The 18,398-nt window shown below is 45.0% G+C and overlaps 2 protein-coding genes across 4 annotated transcripts; one reads left to right on the top strand and one right to left on the bottom strand.

Annotated features, from left to right (window-relative positions):
* The first annotated feature begins 432 nt into the window (after positions 1-432).
* Positions 433-7,018, top strand: irf5 (interferon regulatory factor 5). Of its 3 annotated transcripts, none has more exons than XM_026326558.2 (10): positions 433-635; positions 1,038-1,112; positions 1,483-1,727; positions 3,977-4,163; positions 4,268-4,293; positions 4,376-4,403; positions 4,490-4,810; positions 5,605-5,994; positions 6,076-6,194; positions 6,326-7,018. In XM_026326558.2, the coding sequence occupies exons 3-10, from the start codon at positions 1,554-1,556 to the stop codon at positions 6,512-6,514; spliced, it is 1,434 nt and encodes a 477-aa protein (XP_026182343.1). In that variant the 5' UTR covers positions 433-635; positions 1,038-1,112; positions 1,483-1,553; the 3' UTR covers positions 6,515-7,018. The 3 variants fall into 3 exon arrangements, with proteins under 3 accessions (XP_026182343.1, XP_026182342.1, XP_026182341.1); XM_026326557.1 differs by lacking the exon at positions 433-635 and adding an exon at positions 889-931; XM_026326556.1 differs by lacking the exon at positions 433-635 and having other exon boundaries at positions 903-1,112.
* A 650-nt stretch (positions 7,019-7,668) lies between these two features.
* Positions 7,669-18,233, bottom strand: tnpo3 (transportin 3). The gene is made up of 23 exons (XM_026326555.1): positions 17,992-18,233; positions 16,551-16,751; positions 15,643-15,716; positions 15,217-15,373; positions 14,006-14,149; positions 13,623-13,798; positions 13,396-13,534; positions 13,153-13,299; positions 12,876-12,983; positions 12,692-12,783; positions 12,325-12,464; positions 12,012-12,203; positions 11,791-11,882; positions 11,459-11,535; positions 11,314-11,374; positions 11,022-11,162; positions 10,583-10,699; positions 10,338-10,432; positions 10,072-10,228; positions 9,687-9,854; positions 9,492-9,604; positions 8,477-8,561; positions 7,669-8,238 (listed from the first exon to the last, which is right to left on the bottom strand). The coding sequence occupies exons 1-22, from the start codon at positions 18,109-18,111 to the stop codon at positions 8,501-8,503; spliced, it is 2,772 nt and encodes a 923-aa protein (XP_026182340.1). The 5' UTR covers positions 18,112-18,233; the 3' UTR covers positions 7,669-8,238; positions 8,477-8,500.
* Between the last annotated feature and the right edge of the window lie 165 nt (positions 18,234-18,398).

The following is an 18,398-nucleotide window of genomic DNA, read 5'->3' as shown; positions in this document are numbered from 1 at the left end:
AAAAAAACATCAGTTACCCAGTGACAGCTCACGTTCTTCTGCTGCGGCTTTAGTATTGCTTTTTTAAAACAAATGCTCATGTTCCGTATTCGAGGTGATTAAAACTCCCAGTTTAACTTCCAGAGGAGAAATATGCGCGTCTTCCACTCCGTATCTGTGCCTTTTTATGCTGTCGGGCACGCGCTTTACTCGGGTGTAAATTAGCCTGATTGAACTGATCAGAGTTTCCCATGTCAGTTCAGGGTTAACCCGCTTTCTGAAACAGGCCCCGCTGTTTGGCACGTTCCCTTTTACGTGAAATAAACCAACGATTTTGTTTAAAAGTGAATCCAGCTACACCACGTTTGGCCTGTTGGGGGCGCTATAACAAAGCCGTGTATCTGGTATTGCATATAATTCACATTTTAGCAGAACATATGTGGCCTTTAATGTACTGTTTACTTTTGCCTTCACTAATATACACGTCGAAAACGTAAAAGTGCTGCTAACTAGTTCCTGCGTTAGTCGGTTAGTTAATGAATGTTTCACTTTTAAATCGACGTTTTCTAAAACAAACAAAAAACAAAAATATTTATTTAGTTTCCGTGAACAACGAAAGGAGAAAAGGGAGGAACCTGCAGCAGTAAAATCTCGCGGTAAGCTCACATAACACACCGGAAACTACCTGACACTCCTTCACAATAAAACCGTGAACACGCGCGAACTGTAATATCTAATGAAATATGTTCGATGCAACATGACAAAAGACAAATCTTCTGCCTTCATGTCTGTTTTTGATCCATAAAATATTCAGTAAAAGTCGCTTCACTGGTATATAGACTTTTATTTTGTACTCATTGAGTGACTGGAGCTTTTATTTGTCCGTAAAGACTTTCAGACAGGAAGTAACTGTGGCTGCGCGTCAGACCTGACCGTGCCCTGGTCGGAAGGGGTCTGTTCTGTTCTGTTCTGTGTCTCGCGTTTTTCTTTTGTGATTTTTACATGTTTCTGGCCGGAAGTCCAGTCTGAACTGGTGGCTTTATGTTTGTTTGTTGCAGCAGGAGATTAAACCTTGAGCCCGCGTCTTTCTGACGGAGAGGAGAATCAACAAGTGTGACCACAACCAGGACCAGGTGAGTCCATCACACCTCTGTCTTCATGAATCACATGAATCTCCGTTTGTGTGATCGAGAACAGTTCAGTCAGGTTTCTCAAGAACAGGTCAGTCCTGATGTGATTTGGTCCAATGTGACCCATACTGGTCTGAGATCGGATTCTGTGACTTCCCAAAACTTAGCAGGAACAACATCAAGTTGAACAAACAGCTTCTGTGTGTTAGGGGTTAGGAAAGGGTTTATAGCAAACCTGCCGATCCCAGATCCGCTGTGCAGTTCTCCAGTTCTCCAGCTGCAGGGCTCCTGTAACTCGGAATGGCAAACCTGAAGCTGTTAAAGCCATAAAGACAAGGCGTTAAATCGTCTGTTTTGTATGTGTCATTAACAGAAAAGCTATTTTCACTGAAGTGCCCAGTCAGTGTTGACCCCACAGCTCCCAGCCTCCTGCCGTCCCCCAGGATGAGTGTCCACCCCCGGAGGATCCGTCTGAAGCCCTGGCTCCTGGCTCAGGTGAACAGTGGCAGGTATCTTGGTCTCCAGTGGCTCAGTTCAGACCAAAGACTCTTCCAGATCCCCTGGAAACACGCTACACGCCACACACCAACATCAGAGGAAGAAAACACCATCTTCAAGGTGCAGTGAACCTTTTCCTGGGACAGGCTGTTGTTACTTTGACCAGGTTGATGATAAAGGTGTGCTCATAAATTAAACATCAAATCAATCACCTTCAATAATTTACCAAACACTGCTGAAAGCCTAAAAAGCTTCAGATGTTCTTGTTTTGTCTGCCTGATTATTGATTAGGACTTTGTGCCATTAAAACACCTGGAGATTGATCATATTTTTCAGAGACTTCAGACATAAGAAAGTTAGGATCAATAATGACAAATTCATCCACCCAGTATCTGCCACCACTGCCCAGGGTGGGGGACTGCAGCCAATCCCAGCATGCAGTGGGTGGAGATGGGTCCCCCCTGGACAGATAAGCAGCCGGACAGATAAGCAGCCAAACACAGGGCTGCATACAAAGACAGACACACATTCACATTCACACCTACAGACAATTTAGAGTCACCAACCAACCGAACCTGCATGTGTTTGGACTGTGGGAGGAGAAAACCCACACAGACACAGGGACAACATGCAGACTCCACACAGAAAGGCCCCGGGTCCACCTGGGTCCAGACCCTAATCCTGACCTGGATGTGTTTGGACTGTGGGAGGAGAAAACCCACACAGACACAGGGACAACATGCAGACTCCACACAGAAAGGCCCCGGGTCCACCTGGGTTCAGACCCTAATCCTGACCTGCATGTGTTTGGACTGTAGGAGGAGAAAACCCACACAGACACAGGGACAACATGCAGACTCCACACAGAAAGGCCCCGGGTCCACCTGGGTTCAGACCCTAATCCTGACCTGCATGTGTTTGGACTGTGGGAAGAGAAAACCCACACAGACACAGGGACAACATGCAGACTCCACACAGAAAGGCCCCGGGTCCACCTGGGTTCAGACCCTAATCCTGACCTGCATGTGTTTGGACTGTGGGAGGAGAAAACCCACACAGACACAGGGACAACATGCAGACTCCACACCGCAAGACCCCGGGTCCACCTGGGTTCAGACCCTAATCCTGACCTGCATGTGTTTGGACTGTGGGAGGAGAAAACACACACAGACACAGGGACAACATGCAGACTCCACACAGAAAGGCCCCGGGTCCACCTGGGTTCAGACTCAAATCCTGACCTGCATGTGTTTGGACTGTGGGAGGAGAAAACCCACACAGACACAGGGACAACATGCAGACTCCACACCGCAAGACCCCGGGTCCACCTGGGTTCAGACCCTAATCCTGACCTGCATGTGTTTGGACTGTGGGAGGAGAAAACACACACAGACACAGGGACAACATGCAGACTCCACACAGAAAGGCCCCGGGTCCACCTGGGTTCAGACTCAAATCCTGACCTGCATGTGTTTGGACTGTGGGAGGAGAAAACCCACACAGACACAGGGACAACATGCAGACTCCACACAAAAAGGCCCCGGGTCCACCTGGGTTCAGACCCACAACCTGCTGCTGGGAGGAGACGGTGTGACACCACTGTTCTACCGTGCCATACCAACTATGAGACATTAACTTACATTTAACAAAAAGAGGGTGTGAAGCAAACTGAAAATGAAATAATCCTGCAAATGTGAATACATGTAATAAAACCTCCCAAACAAGACGAGCAAGTTGGGAAAATAAAATATCAGACCTTATGAAATTTTTCAAATAGTTTAAAAAAAGTTATTTAACTTGACAGATTGTCAATACACTTTTTATTCTTTGTCATTCTGAATCACCGTCAGCTCAAAAACAAGATTAAAAAGACACTAAGTCAATAAAACACAATCACAAAAGCAAAAGAAAATATAAAGGCCACACATCAGGAAACCCTGAAGTAACATTTGTTTGCAATTTGCAATTTTGTTTTAATGAATTTAGACCTTATAATAAAAACAGAATGAATGAAAACTGGCAAAGTAAAACGAAGCAAATGTGTTTGAATTTCTGCTGGAGTCTGAGTTTCATTTCACTGTTTGTGAACAGTCGACTTCCGGCTGGGAAACACAAAAAAGTCACTTCCCCTTCAGAGCTTCTGCTTTTATTTGTCACTGTTCAAACATTTTACACACATCTCACTACAAACTATAAATGTATGAAAACAGGTCCAGCTCTCTTTTTTAAGGTGGTATTGTGAATCCAGTATCTTCTAAAAAGCCACTTGTTCAGGAAAGTTTTTATAGCTTGTCTGTGAAATCACATAATGTCCTGAAGTAAAGTGTATTTGTACATGTGGCCTGTGTAAACCCTGCTCTGTCTTTCAGGCGTGGGCTGTGGAAACAGGTAAATATCAGGAAGGTGTGGATGAACCTGACCCTGCCAAATGGAAAGCAAACCTCCGCTGTGCTTTGAATAAAAGCCGCGAGTTTCAGCTGAAATATGATGGCACCAAGGAGACTCCGGTCCAGCCATTCAAAATCTACGAAGTCTGCGAGCAGCCGGGGAACACAGGTGAGTTTAATGCTTTCAGGTGACAGTAATGTGGATTTTAGTGACCTGAGTTGTGTCAACAGCAGATCAGATCCTTTCTGATGTCTGGTCTGTTTTTCTATCAGATGGCGCTGACGACGAGGAGGAGGAGGTGAGAAACCAAACGTGAAAACACAAAACACTGTAGGTTCACATTTTATCACCTGACTGATGAAAATCTGTTTTATTCCCAGATACCCAATCTGATGGACCTCAGCATCAGTGAGTACACCGTCTCCAGGGAAACACAATGGTGGATAATGTGATGTCATGAGACGATGTAACGTGATGATGTCATTTGTTGTCAGACCCCAGGATCCCAGCTCATTCAGAAGTGAATCACTTCAGTTTGTCGTCCAACGGTACTTTAGGACCTCATGTGATCCCTGTGCCCCTCCTCCCTGAGAGAGCCCTCCCCCTGACCTCTGACCTCCACGCTCAGAATCACATGGTTGATCAGGGCAACTTTGCCCATCCTGCAGGACTCCATGATGGTCCCCAGGCCCTGAACTCCCTGCCCCCTTCAGCTGCCTCTGCACCCCCTGGACCCATCCTGATGGAAGCTAGCAGCACAAGGGACATCCAGAACCAGCAACCCTGCAAGTATGACCTGCTGAGCAGTGTCCCATGTGAGTACAACCTAACTTTTAGGTTTAATCTCTGTCCAGCAAATAGTCAGGTCCAACAGGTCCACAAGAAACCCTGTAGAACTTAGTTTCAAATAGGATGCAACTAGATTGATCAGTGGAGCAGTCGGTTACCTCAGGGATCCTGAAGGACTTGTGGGCATTTGTCTATCCAGTCTGCATGTGTTTTGTGGACTTGGGGTATCCTGCTGGGCAGGGGTACCATAGGAGTCAGGGAATACCATTAGTGCGAGTCCTTCGGTCCTTGTATAACTGGAGTGAGTGCGGAGTCTGCATCCTCAGCAGGAAGTCAGACGCGTTTTTAGTGGGTGTCTCATCAGTGACAGACTGTTCAAGATTTGATGCGTGGGTGAGTGGTGATTTACCCGTCCTTGAAAAACCATGACACAGCAGCATGCGTCTCAGCTCCTGTCCCAGGTCTCAGCGTTCTTGACCTCAGATGTTATATTCACACATAGCTCTGCTGTTTACTGCCAATATCAGCAGCATAAAGTGGTTTATTTTACGTTCGGCCTGGATGTCACGCCCACATCTTGGCTCACAGTGAAGGTGCGGTTGACGATGTAACAGGTTCTGTGGCTAAACAAGATTCAAAAACATTTTTCACTCTGAACATCACAACGGTTTGCTCAGCAACACTGAGGAAACTGCGGGACAGTGAGCTATTAATATAGTTAGACCCAATTAAAATGTATTTTGACTGATTTAAAACGCACGTGACATCATGGGGCTGTTTCCATAGTAACAGTCTCCTCTATCGCTCTGTGTTGTTATAGTAACAGATCTGGACCTTAAGTTCCAGTACCGGGGCCGGACCATGGCCTCTCTGACAGTCAGTAACCCTCAAGGCTGCCGGTTGTACTATGGACACCTAGGGCCGACCCCAGAGCAGGTCGACCTGTTTGGACCTGTCACCCTGCAGCAGGTTCTGTTCCCGGGGACGTCCGAGATCCAAAACCAGAAGCAGCAGTTCTATACTGAGGCCCTGCTAGATGTAATGGATCGAGGTCTGATCCTGGAGATCTGGGAACAGGACATCTATGCAGTCCGCCTCTGTCAGTGTAAGGTGTTCTGGTCTGGGCCAGGCATGCCCGAACAGGGTCCACCAAACCCCATGGAGAGGGAGAAGAAGATTAAAGTGTTTAGCCTCAATGACTTCCTGCAAGGTGACAAATTTAAATTTATGAAATGAAAAATTCAACTTCAACACATCTGAGCCACATGTTAAAATAAACCTCTGTCTTCAGGACTGATCCTGTTCCAGAAAGGAGAAGCTCCAAACCCTCCACCTTTTGAGATCTACTTCTGTTTTGGGGAGGACTGGCCCGACAAGAAACCTAAAGAGAAGAAACTCATCATTGTGCAGGTCAGCAGACTGGTTGTGTGGTGGAAACACTCAACCACAAGGGGCGATCAAAACAATCTACTGTCAGAAATATCAAGACTCACACTGCAGTTTGGTTGTTCAGCACCGTAACTGGTGGTTCCTATCCTTAGGTGGTCCCTGTGGTGGCTCGGATCCTGACTGAAATGTTCTCTGGAGAACTCAGCTGGTCCACAGACAGCATCCGGCTCCAGATATCAAATCCAGATGTGAAGGACCAGACAGTGGAGCAGTTTAAAGAGCTGCAAAGGCTTTTGCAGAGCCAACAGGTCCAGGGGCCCTGGACCCCCACCATCCCCTGAACACCAGGACTTTGACCGGGTTCATCATCAGCTCCAGGAAAGAGGGAGGCTCAGGAGGATCTGGGGCTTCCCTTGCTGTCCAGGTGTTAGTAAAGAAAGCTCAGAATTGGTCCTTTAATTTACCCATCTCACTGTGAAATCCTGATGGGTTCAGTTCAGTGCTCCTCTGATTGTTCCTACAGAATCTGTTCAAGTTTTTAACAGATTATTGACAACTGATAAAACGCAAAATAAACTTCAGAAGAGTTGAAACTGTCATTATTTCAAACAAAAAGAAACCATCAGCTGTTTGTTTTTACGTTTCCTTCCTTGTTCAAATAGTCGTTAAAAACAAAAGATTTTCTGCAGAAACAAACCTTAAACCCATCAGCTGATCTCAGTTCAGTTTTAAAAGTACAACCGATGCTTGCCCTGATCAATATGGCCAACTCACCTGACACGATCAAAGACCACAATGAGTGTGTTATTCAGGATTTCAATAAAAACCACTGCAGTATTCATTCATGCATCATGTGTTTCTTTAGGCTCTGACGTTCTCATTAAAGCAGGACATCTGCCTTTTATCCACTGTCTGGTGTATTTTGAGGAAAGTGCAGGATGAACCAGAATGTGGCATGTTTACTGTTTGTACGCTACTAAAGTGTATCAGTGGTAGCATGTAGTTAAATAGGTCGCCAGAATGAGCGGCGCACTGATTCCACTGAACGGTCGTGTCACAGGTCTCCAGCAGCTGCTGCTTGAAATCTGTTTGATGCAAAACACCTGAACATCACGCTGTCAGGATTCAGCCTACATTTCAAAATAAAGGTACAGGATCAATATATGATAACTGATCAAAACCCACCTTCATTCTAAATGGAATCTTTTGGGCCTTTGGACAGTTTGTCATTTGAAGGCTTCACTTTGAACTGTAGCGCAACATTTTTCAGTATTTAGTACGACACCCCACTGCAGCTGCTGTGTCTCCTATTAGCCACTGGGAGGCAGTAATGTGACCAATCTGCACTCACTCACCTGAACCAATAGCAGAAAGGTGAGATGTAAGTGTTTCAGTTCAACGGGTGTCTGGTGAGCTTTCACACCTTGTCTGTTAAACCATCCATGTGGAGCAGACGTCTGTCACAGGACTAACAACTGAAACAATGAGCCAGCAGTTTGTTGTTGTGTTGTTTTTTATTGTTTACAACAAGGCTACATCACCGATGATGTCATGGCGTCCGTCTCTGTCACTCCCCAGAGTTCACGTCTTGCATTGTGGAAAACAACTAAAATTCAACCAAAGTTAAAAAAGTCAAAGGTGACGCCAAATCCTCCAGCATCATGCCTCTTCAGGCAGCCGCTCAGCCAAGAGCATCATGGGAAATATTCTGGCTCTTTTTATGGCACAGGCAAAAACATCACAACCAATGTCCCAAAAATAAATCTTCTCTTAAAAACTGTCCAGGCACATCCTCCTATTGGTTACTGATCCAACAGGACCGTTCCACATCAGTTCACTTAGTTAACTCCTCCCAAGCCTGACCCTGCCTACCTGCTGAACCTGACCCCGCCCATGTGACCTTAGGTGAAGTCAGGTGAGGTCAGGGGTCGGGTGGGGAAGACCATCTGTCCAATCAGTCTTCACTCTGTCAGTCCTTCAGAGTGACTTGTCCTGTTTCACATTCAAAGTCGCCCCTCCAGCTTCATCTCGTCACCTCTGAATGTCGGTCAACAAAACATTTAACCTGAAGAAGAAAATGCGGTTAAACCACGATTCTCTAAACTGCTCCATGTGAGATGTGTCAGGTGTGTCAAAGAGCAGGTGCCTGAATTTAGTGGAGACTAAATGTTTCAGTGATGTTTGCCAGGAGTCAGATTCACCACAACAACAAACAACAAAGAGCTGAAGTCACAAACCATATTAATATAACTGTCACCTGTCTTTGGATCATGAGGTCAGGATGAACAGGTGTGAACAGTTACCTGGCGTTGTGTGAACGGTTCCAGCTACCGGTACAGTCTGGTGAACTCTCTGATGGCCCAGCACACCTGTTTACACTCTTCAGCGCTGAAGAACAAACACAAACATGAACTGCGTCACTTGTTTGGGTGAGATTTCCCTTTCTGTGTGAAAGACAGTAATATGCAATAGCTGTCACATCTGTCATTTGACAACATCTCCTGCAGGTGATGCTGTTTTCCCCAAGTCAGTTTATCAATTGACAGTTCACTGCTCAAACATCTGAGTATTACCAACATTAGGCCTGACTGTTTCTCCTTTCACAGGATGAGACACTAAACTGCAGCAGGTGTGGAAAGGTTTTTGTACATTTCTCACTAGACTATTGGATTAAAATTACATTTTCCATGCTCAGGTAAAGTCAGGTGAGGTTGCTGAGACCTCAGATATTGACTAATTTGTCTGATGTCGGGACGAGTCTGAACTTGCTGTGAGGACTCCAGTTTCCCTCCCTTCCATCTTAGCATTGGCAAGTCTCAGCAGAAACCTATCAGACCTCAGGCTGCAGAAACGACCAGTCGACACACTCCATTCAGAGCTCGCTAAACAAATACCCAATCAACACAACTCATTCTTTAAAGCATGTCACCGAAAAGTCCCATTTCAAAGGTTTAGGGAAAGGGAAAGAAAGAACTTAATTGTACAGGGAAACATGCTTTCCTTACTGTGAATATAATAATAGACGCTTTGAATCTTGAATCTAAACTTCATTCACACTGACAGATCTATCAATTTATAATCATGCCACACTGATGGGTCAAAAATGATCAACCCAGAGTTTCTCAATGGTTTCCCCAGTCAATTTAAAAACTGACAATAACATGAAGTTCTCCCAACACCTGTCAGTAATAAACCATACCTGCTGGATCCCTGCTTGACGGCAGATTAAATATTCAATTTTTTGAAGTTTGTCATTTTGCATTGATGAGGCAGCCAATCAGAAGCTTTTGAGGCAAAAGCCTGTGACGAGCGTCTCACCTGGTGACTTGTTTGTGGAAGTCAGTCAGCTGTTTGTGAGTGACAGTGACTGCTCCTCCTGACGTCTCCTTCGGTAAGCCTTTCAGAGCGTTTTCTAACCAGCGACAGAACGTCTGAAACAAAAGAGAGTTCAAACAACAGAACCTGGGTACAGTCAGGTGACACACAGGACCAGGTGATAGTGTGCATACTCACAGGTCTGTCAAACATCATGACCTCCCACAGCACCTCTGCAACGTCGGGCAGTGTGTATGGCGGCAGACAAAAACAACACGAGTGCATCAGCTGAGTGACGAGCTGCTGACCATGCTGCTCCATGGCCTGACCAATCAGCTGCTTCCTCACCTCAAAGTCCTCCTCGTGCTGCAGACGGAGATTATGGTCACGTTTATCATGTGATAACTCTACAGTTACGCCTGTGCTTTGATAAGAGTGCTGTCTGCAGACAGAGGAGATATGATGGACAATAAAATTTTGACAATAATGAACAAACTGAATTTAACCTGGTATGTTTTTCCTACAGTGTAAACTCTAATCTCTTCCCATCAGAGGAGTTTAAACCTTTTCTTCACTGACTCACATCATTGGCGACTCCAGTGTGGATGAGGTCTCGGACAAACTTCATGACGCTGCAGTTGGCGTCTCGATGGTCCAATGAGGTGGCAGCAATGGCACACTGGATGATGTGGACAATGATGCTGCTGCTGAGTAGAGTGACTGGACTCCTCTGGACAAACCTGCCCAGGTATAACGATAGGAATTAGGCAGATAGGCAGACAGATACATCAGGAATGTTTCCCCTCTTAGACAGGTAAGACTATCTGCTCAGGCTAAAATGAGACTCACCTGGTGGCCAGTCTAAACAGGTCATCCACAGTGTCGGGGTGGTTCCTCAAACCATTGGGCTGCTCCAACAGCTGGAAGGTCGGCATGCACAGCGCCTACAGGAGGAAGAGGAGGTCATTGTTGTCGTCATCTCCACAGTTTAGACTCATTCACATTTTAACCAAAGTCTCTCGTTTTAAGTCAGGAAGCAGCTTTTTACACCTTTCAGACAGGTGTGTCTACATGATCTTCAGGTGTGTTATTACCTGTAACATGTCAAGCAGTCCTTGTCTGCAGCCCTCCTCCATGCCATACTCATCCACCAGGATGCTGCCCAGGTACAGGAAGCAGGAATGTGGATACACCTGGTACACACTCACCATCTGATGACATCAAACAACCAATCAGAAAACTGATCAGCAGGTCAATTAAGGATGTTCATTAAACGTTTTCTGTTGGCCATATTTAATCACAATAACATTCAGACATCAATGACTGATCATGAAATCCAATCAGTACTCTATATCACAAGTCCGATTTAACAAAGACAGACCAACAGCGGAGCCTAACCCTAACCTAACCCCACAGGGCAAAGTGTTCACGACACTGCAGCAGGAAGAGTGTGGTCATGGTTCAACACAAACAATGAGCATCTGTAAACATGCAAGAAAGAAACACAGGTAAGCCAGTACACGTGTGTCTCACCTGTGTGACAAGTGGCTGCAGAAGGGAGGCGGAGCCTTTCCCAACGCATCGTACTGCAAACCTAAGACAGCGGCAGCATCGCTCCACGATCCTGTTGTCAGCCTGATGTGTGTTCAGGGTCTCTGACAGCACTGGCCAGATCTACAGGTAAGTCACACAACACAGGTAAAGTTTGTCAATAAAATAAATGATCTCATCCACATGTCCCATGTTTTAGATTAATTATGAGCAAAATACTAAAATACTCAAACGACTCCTCAGGGTAAAGCACAGGTACGTTCAGGTGTTTTACCTCCTGGATGACTTTCTGACAGGGATGTGTCTGTCCATTCTCTACAATTGGGTTTGTGTGTCTAAAGGAAAAACAAATTGTATGAACACCTTTGCTGTTTATTAACATAAACTTTGAATACAGGTAAATGAACAGGGAAACTCACCTGAAGATAACAGCCAGTCTGTCGAGCCAGACGGTGGGGTCAGCCGATTTACCATTTCTAGATTGTTCCGCCAGAAGCTGAAACGAATAAACTGGTTTTAATGGAAACAAAGTTTTTATTCACAGTTTCCATTTATTTGGTCATTTTTAAGTATCCAGCGTGTTTCTCTGAACAGTGAAAACTGTGATTTAAATATTCTGACTGAGAAACATGTTAAAAACACTAAAATGTTTAAGAACCAGCTTCATTGGTCGAGTTTGTTGGAATTGTTGGTAATAGAGGGGAAATATTAGGTAATAATTTAAACAGCAGACTGAACAACTGTGATTTACCTTTTTCAGAGCCATGACCTGAACAGCACAGAGATCACTGAGACACTCAGCAATCTTCTCCAGAGGAAGACGAGCCAGGACCAGAGCCGTACCTGCACAGGTAAATAAAATCAGCACCTTTATGTTAACAACCTCTGTTCTCTGCTTGTTCTTATGTCACCTGCTGCAGTTTCTTTCAACCACACTGACCCAACGACGTCACCACAGGTGTACTACCGTACCTTTGAGCAGCCCTACGGCAGCCTCAGTGGACAGAGCGAAGGAGTCAAGGGAGCGAGCGATGTCCAGCAGACCCTGAAAGTGTTGGGCCATGTGATCTCTGCAGACTGAACAGATGTTGTGGATCGCCTTAGCTGCTGCTGATGCCAGAGGTTTCTCTCTGAGACCTTTCATCAGGTAGTTCAACACTGGGTCTTACACAGGAAATACACAGGAAACCAACATCTGAATGCCTGAATCCAACTAAGATCAGGCCAAAATACCCTTATGAAGCAGAAACAGCTTTATTTATTTATTTTGCATATTTCTTCATACCGAGGAACCTCGGATTTCTGTCCACGACCTCGCTCATCTCCCCAACCAGCTCGATGCTTGTATATCGAACCGCCATGTGGACGTTTTCTGGGAGTAAGACCACCTGCTGCAACACCTCAGACAGAGTGGAGTTGTTCTCTCTGATCACAGAAAAACAGACAAAGAAGTCAGAGTTTACACAGATAAGTTGTCTGAAAGAAACAAACTCACAAGAGAAATGAGCTGAAAAATGTAAAGCGAAATATGACACTAACTGGTATTTTCAAATCTGAATATGTTCAACATTTTAAGTTTGCTTCTCTGAATGTTTCCTTCTGTCCTGTTGAAAAAGGTTTTCAGAACATAAACCGACTTTTCAGATACTCACGGATCAACACTTTTTGCAATTGCAGCCATGATGAAGAGAACGGCCTCAGTGACTTCCCAGGGAGGGTTCCCCTCTTTTAACGTAGAATATAACTGAGAACAGAGTCAAAAAAGAGTATAGTGTAATGTTCAAACATAAAATAAACCTTTAGTTTGTGACACTTGGAAAACAAAAATCCTGTTACCTGAGAGAAACACTCCATGGATCCAACAAGAAAAATGACATCTTTAACGAGGTCAGAGACTCTCATCCTGAACTCTCCAAAATCATCTGTGTCCTCTGGGATTCCCTCCTGTCAGGTAAAGACAACTTTACACTGCTAGCAAGGATTAACACTGGTTCCAGACTACAGTCAGAATTTCCTTGTTCTCAGATCAAAGTATCTGACTAATTAATTAGGTTTAGGTTCAAGATTTGATCCGTTAGAGAAGGTTTAGAATACGCTGAATCAGGGTTCTTACATGGTCTGGATCGAGCTGACAGTGTCGGGCCAAACAATGCAGAAGTCTCTGTATGTATGGTCTGAAGATCGTGTGAAGAGCTGCGTCGTTGATTTTATATAGATGTTCTCCAAGACGGTACCAGAAGTTAAAGGAAATCTCCACAACCTGGGTCAGAACAGAGACCAGAATTTAACAACCTCAAGAAGTACACCAGTGGAAGTAAAATGAAAACAACATGGACCAAACAAGTCATTTATGTACCTCATACTGCGGGTGTCCTGCACAAATCAGCAGCAGCTCCAGGGTTCTCAGGTCTCCCATACCCTGTCCTGGACTCCTGACTGTCGTCTCTAAAAATGTCTCACAGAGTTCGGTGAAGATCCTGCAGTAGTTGAGCACTCTGAAGACAGAGATGAAACATAAATGTGACTGATACCAGGGACTGGACAATGTAACACTGACACAACCAGGTTCACATGAGCCCTCACTTGTCGAGGTCTTCTCGGGCTACAGCCATGTGGTAGGCAGTCTCCAGTGTCAGGACGCCCTGGAAGAGCTGCAGAGCTAAAGCCATGTTGGTTTCCACATTTTCGATGGCGTAAAGAGCCGAGCAGACGCAGTCCGATGCTGCCTCGTGGAGATTCGTGGAAGTTTCATCCCTCTGCTGTGGAAGCAGAAGATGACAGGAAACATCAGCAGCTCATTTCTGACAGAAAAGGTCTGTTTATACAACTGACTGTTTTATACATACTATAGTGTTTCATATATGAAATGACACAGTTATAAACTATGGACACCTCCTGTTCTGAATATAAATACGAAGCATCCTTGCAAACCTGTCAGACAGATATAAAACAACGTGTGACCTCACCAACACTTGGAAGAGGACCATGAGCAGCTGGTTACTGGCCATGAAGTTGCTGTCAAGGACCCCCAGGTTGAACCAGCTGCCCAGACACCGAAACACTTTGATGAGCATCTTCTCATCATTACCCGTCTTCTGCACACATGTTGTCTGAAATCGGACACACAAACAAGGCGTGAAGACTCAAAGAAAAATAACACACCACCTGAGAAAGGAGACTGTTTCAGAGACAGTCACTGTCTCACATTAGAAATACTGGAAACCAAGTCATTAATGCCCCTTATTACACAGTTTTAGCACTACTTTGCTCCAATCTATTCTACTCGACTCAACTCGGTTTAGGTCATTTCCATTACAACTGAGTACCACTTCAATGTGGGCGCGGTCATCGTAGCACCATGGAGTGAAACTAAAACATCTGTACCTCCTCTTAGGACCACGGTGTTGTTCAGTGAGTAGCGTCAGCCATTTGCCTCACTAGAGACCATAAAAATGGAAAAACAAATGGTCACTGTTGCCATTTTTTTTTTTTTTTTTTAATTGCTGGGTTTCTGATGTTCAACGTGGTTGGACGTAGCACTCTTGACTCTTACAGTGACATCACTCCCTGTCCAATCGGTGGCCTACAATCTATTGACGTCACGTTGTAGTATCGGCTCAGCTCGCTTGGAACCTCGGCCGAGCAGGTACTAAAAAATTACCTACCAGGTACTATCCCCTAATGGAAAACCAAAAAAAGCAAGTCGAGTCAAGTAGTGGTAGTGGAAAAGCCTCATAAGGCAAACATCTAACACACCCAAAATAATATGACACATTAGGGTCATTCAGGAAAGAAATGTTCAAATTACGGACTAGTTTGAGTCTATGAGCTGTGATGACACTTTAACCTTTATTTTCCTTCACAGCTGCTGAGCAGAAACATGAGGAGAGTTTCAAATATGTAGAAAAAAGATAAAAATACAGACATAACAAAATTAAACTAAACCACTAATTTCTTCTGCTCATACTGTTGGTATCTGAGCTGTCAGCAATAAAATGGGTGTCTGGTTTGTTTTTATGAAGGAATCGCTGACAGATCTGAAACGGGTTGATTTGAAGAAAAAAACAAACAAATGGGGGGAGGACAAAAAGAAATAACGGACAATAAAATATTTTAACCTGCAGTATCTGACAGAGTGAGACAGATAGAAAACAAAGAGATTATATTTATGGCAGACCAGCAGAGTGACCACAGTGCTGGAGTAGTAAGCCAGATCCTCAATGATTTCTGTTCTGCGATTGGCTCCGATTCGTAGAGATCGGCTGTGAACTTCCTCGGGCAGCACAGTGAGGATCTCTATGAGGAAGGGCATTGAGCTGATGTCATTGTTGTACCTGGCAGGAGACATGAACAGGTAAGTCAGTTAAAGATAAATATTTGTTTGTATGTTCCTCCTCCAGGCTGATCTAAACCACGCTGTCAAACCTACTGCAGTAGGTTATGAAGCTTCCTGCAGTTTTTAACAGAGCAGCCTGCATCCTGCCAGGGCAAGGAATTATTCAGTTTGTCTGCAGTGAACTGATCTGATCCGTCTTTGTTTTTCCTGTTTACAGCCAACACAGCGTGCATGTGAAATGCTCGAGATGGCATTGTGAATTCTTACTTCTCTATGAGTGTGTGAACACATCCTTTCCACGAGGCCATTTGAAGTGCGAGATCTGCGATGGCTAAAGCCAGCTGAGAGAAAATTCAAACAAACAAAAATCAATAAACTCATTAATTTCATGTGCATTAATAAACAAGAAAGCAATCTTACAACACAGAACAGGTAGAAACCACTAAACTATTAAAGTACCTGTGTGTTCTTTTAGTGAAAGTGAACAGTGAACCTGACATGTCTGATGTTGACCCTAACCCTTCACTGAGTCAGTCATCAAAGCGTTCACTGACAACCTGCAGATGAAATAAAAACACTTTCTGCTACTAAAGTTTATCTCTACATTTTCTCACTGTCTGTCTAGACCAAGTGATCCAAACTTAAAACTGGGAACAACTCATTGAAGTTCATTTATTGTTCATTTAAATTTAGCTGAAACTCTGCCTTCAGATTCTGGAACTTCTCACAAATCAGTAACGAACAGAAGAACTCTCCTAACCTGATCAGCGTTCTGTCGGATTACAGCTTTTATTAATCAGACAAAGCACAGAGCGGACTAACAAACAGAAACTGTCAACGCATGTCAGGTTGTAAACGTCACGACTTAAATCACTGCAGGTACATGAATGCACTATGCAGTTGAGTCTGGGTCCACTCTGGTCTCAGTTCACTTTAAAGACAAGTTGCAACTATATCTGTTTATATCAGCTCCTGTTCTTCCTCTGTATGTGTTTCAGAACCACAAAACTCATGCTCCTAGTTCTAATGATGTGGACCTGAAGCAAAGAGGGGAACATCAGAGACTCTTACAGGTTCTGCTATGTACTAGGTCCCAGGTGGTTCTGTTCCTGCAGTGTTTGAAGCTATCAGTGGCTCTACTGAAGAACAGGTACAGTGCAGGTGACTCGTGTTACCTGTGTGACGATGATGGGAGACAGGTCTTTGAGGTTCTGGATGTGGGTCAACAGAGAGTCTCGCAGTGAATTGTGGGTCTCGGGTGGAAGCTCGTAGAAAGACGTCTGAATCTTCACCTTCATCGTCTGAGCAGCAAAGTAACACGACTCCACATCTTGCTTGAGCTGCAGCAGCTGGTCTGAGATCTCCCATGCATACATCTGCACCACAGGACAGGAAGTGATGTCACAACACGTTTGCACCTGAGCAGGTCAGTGAGCCAAACTTAAAAACACTCAGATCAGTTAGGACTGTTTCGTCTGTTTACACCTGCATGGAGGTTAGCGTTCACGTTTCTTATTGGCTGATAATTTTGATAAGCCCTGAAAATCTCTGATGTGAAAAACAAAACCTCAGCTGATCAATAAAAACAGAAACCAAACTCTGAATGACCAGTTGCTGTGACAGAGCACACATCCAGGTGACAGTTACCTGTGCAGGTAACATACAGAAGCACACTGTGCGTCCATGATGTCAACAGTTTATCTGACAAATATGACGCTGGAAAATGTTCAGTCTACACCGGTTCCTGTGGGACTCAATCATTCATATCATTCATGTTGTGACAGCTCACCTGTCACAACAAGACCACGCTGCTGGTTCAGGACCAGGGTTATCAAGAACCACGACAGTGACTCTAAACCAAGTCCCGTTCACCAGAAACAGAAACTCCAACGGACCGTGTGAAGACAACAGCTGCTCTGATTCATTAAACTCTGATCACTAACCTGGTCCCAGTTTGTGCCGCGCCCTGTGGTGCAGAACCTTCAGACACCTGTATGACGTTTGATTATTCTGTTTTCGTTAATTAGCTGATGTTTAATGTTTTTATTTTTCTTCGTCAATTCGTCCTTATTTTAACTACCAGCATCGAACTGAAACTGTTCGAGCCCAGTTACAAGGTTCTGAAAGGGCTTTGGTGTCGGCCCGTCCTTCCGGCTAACCACAGATGAACCTGAGCCTGCGGGCACCAACTTTAACTTTAACTTTACCTAGTTTTACTAATTACGTGACGCCAGAGACTAAACATTAGCCGTGCTAACGTGCTAAAAGAGCTAGCGGCGTTCGGCCCGGTCCGCCGAATCCTCAGAGACTGAACCAGAACCAACCTACGATTCTTTCCGCAGAAAACAGACTTTGATTGAAGCTAATGAGGCTAACAGGCATCTAGCTAACACTCTGTGTTCTGATCCATTCATTTGGCTAGCTTAGCTTAGCTTAGCTTAGCTGTGATGCTAAAGGGAAGGCTGTGCTGAGACTGCGCAGTTGGCCCGGTCTTCTTTAGACAGGTAAACCGTCAAAACCAGTTCCACACAGACCACATTACACCCGCGTCAGACCTCTTCACCCTCCACCCGCCGGTTCCCCTTTACGGTCCCTCGGCCTCTCCCATTTTCTTACCGATCTCTGGAGCTCTCCGAGCCACACCGAGGCTCGCTCCTTCCCGGCCGGGTTCGGGTCGTGGTACAGGGCCTGGACCGCCTGGTAGACCAGGGCCAGGCTCGGTTTGCCCCCCTCCATACGCAGACGCAGACAGAAGATAAGGCAGAAACAAACCAGCACTGCGGATCCCAGAGAGTCCTACGCTGTCCGGGTGTCGACCGCCATCTCGCACAGGCTTCCCGCGTGCAACCACAATCCTGTCCCGGTAGGAAACACAAGTAGGAATATTTGTTCCGCTCTCAAACAAGGAAGGACATCTGAGAACACCGCTCAAATTGTCTTAAATTTAACGTGACTTTAACACCTCGAAGTCTGTCTGACCGTATATATGGACAAAAACACAGAGTTAGTTAAATTTAACTTAA

This window comes from Mastacembelus armatus, chromosome 23 (genome assembly GCF_900324485.2).
Source record: "Mastacembelus armatus chromosome 23, fMasArm1.2, whole genome shotgun sequence".
Classification (NCBI taxonomy): Eukaryota; Metazoa; Chordata; class Actinopteri; order Synbranchiformes; family Mastacembelidae; genus Mastacembelus; species Mastacembelus armatus.
Note: the sequence above shows the minus strand (reverse complement) of the source record. Positions and strands in the feature narration are given on the sequence as shown.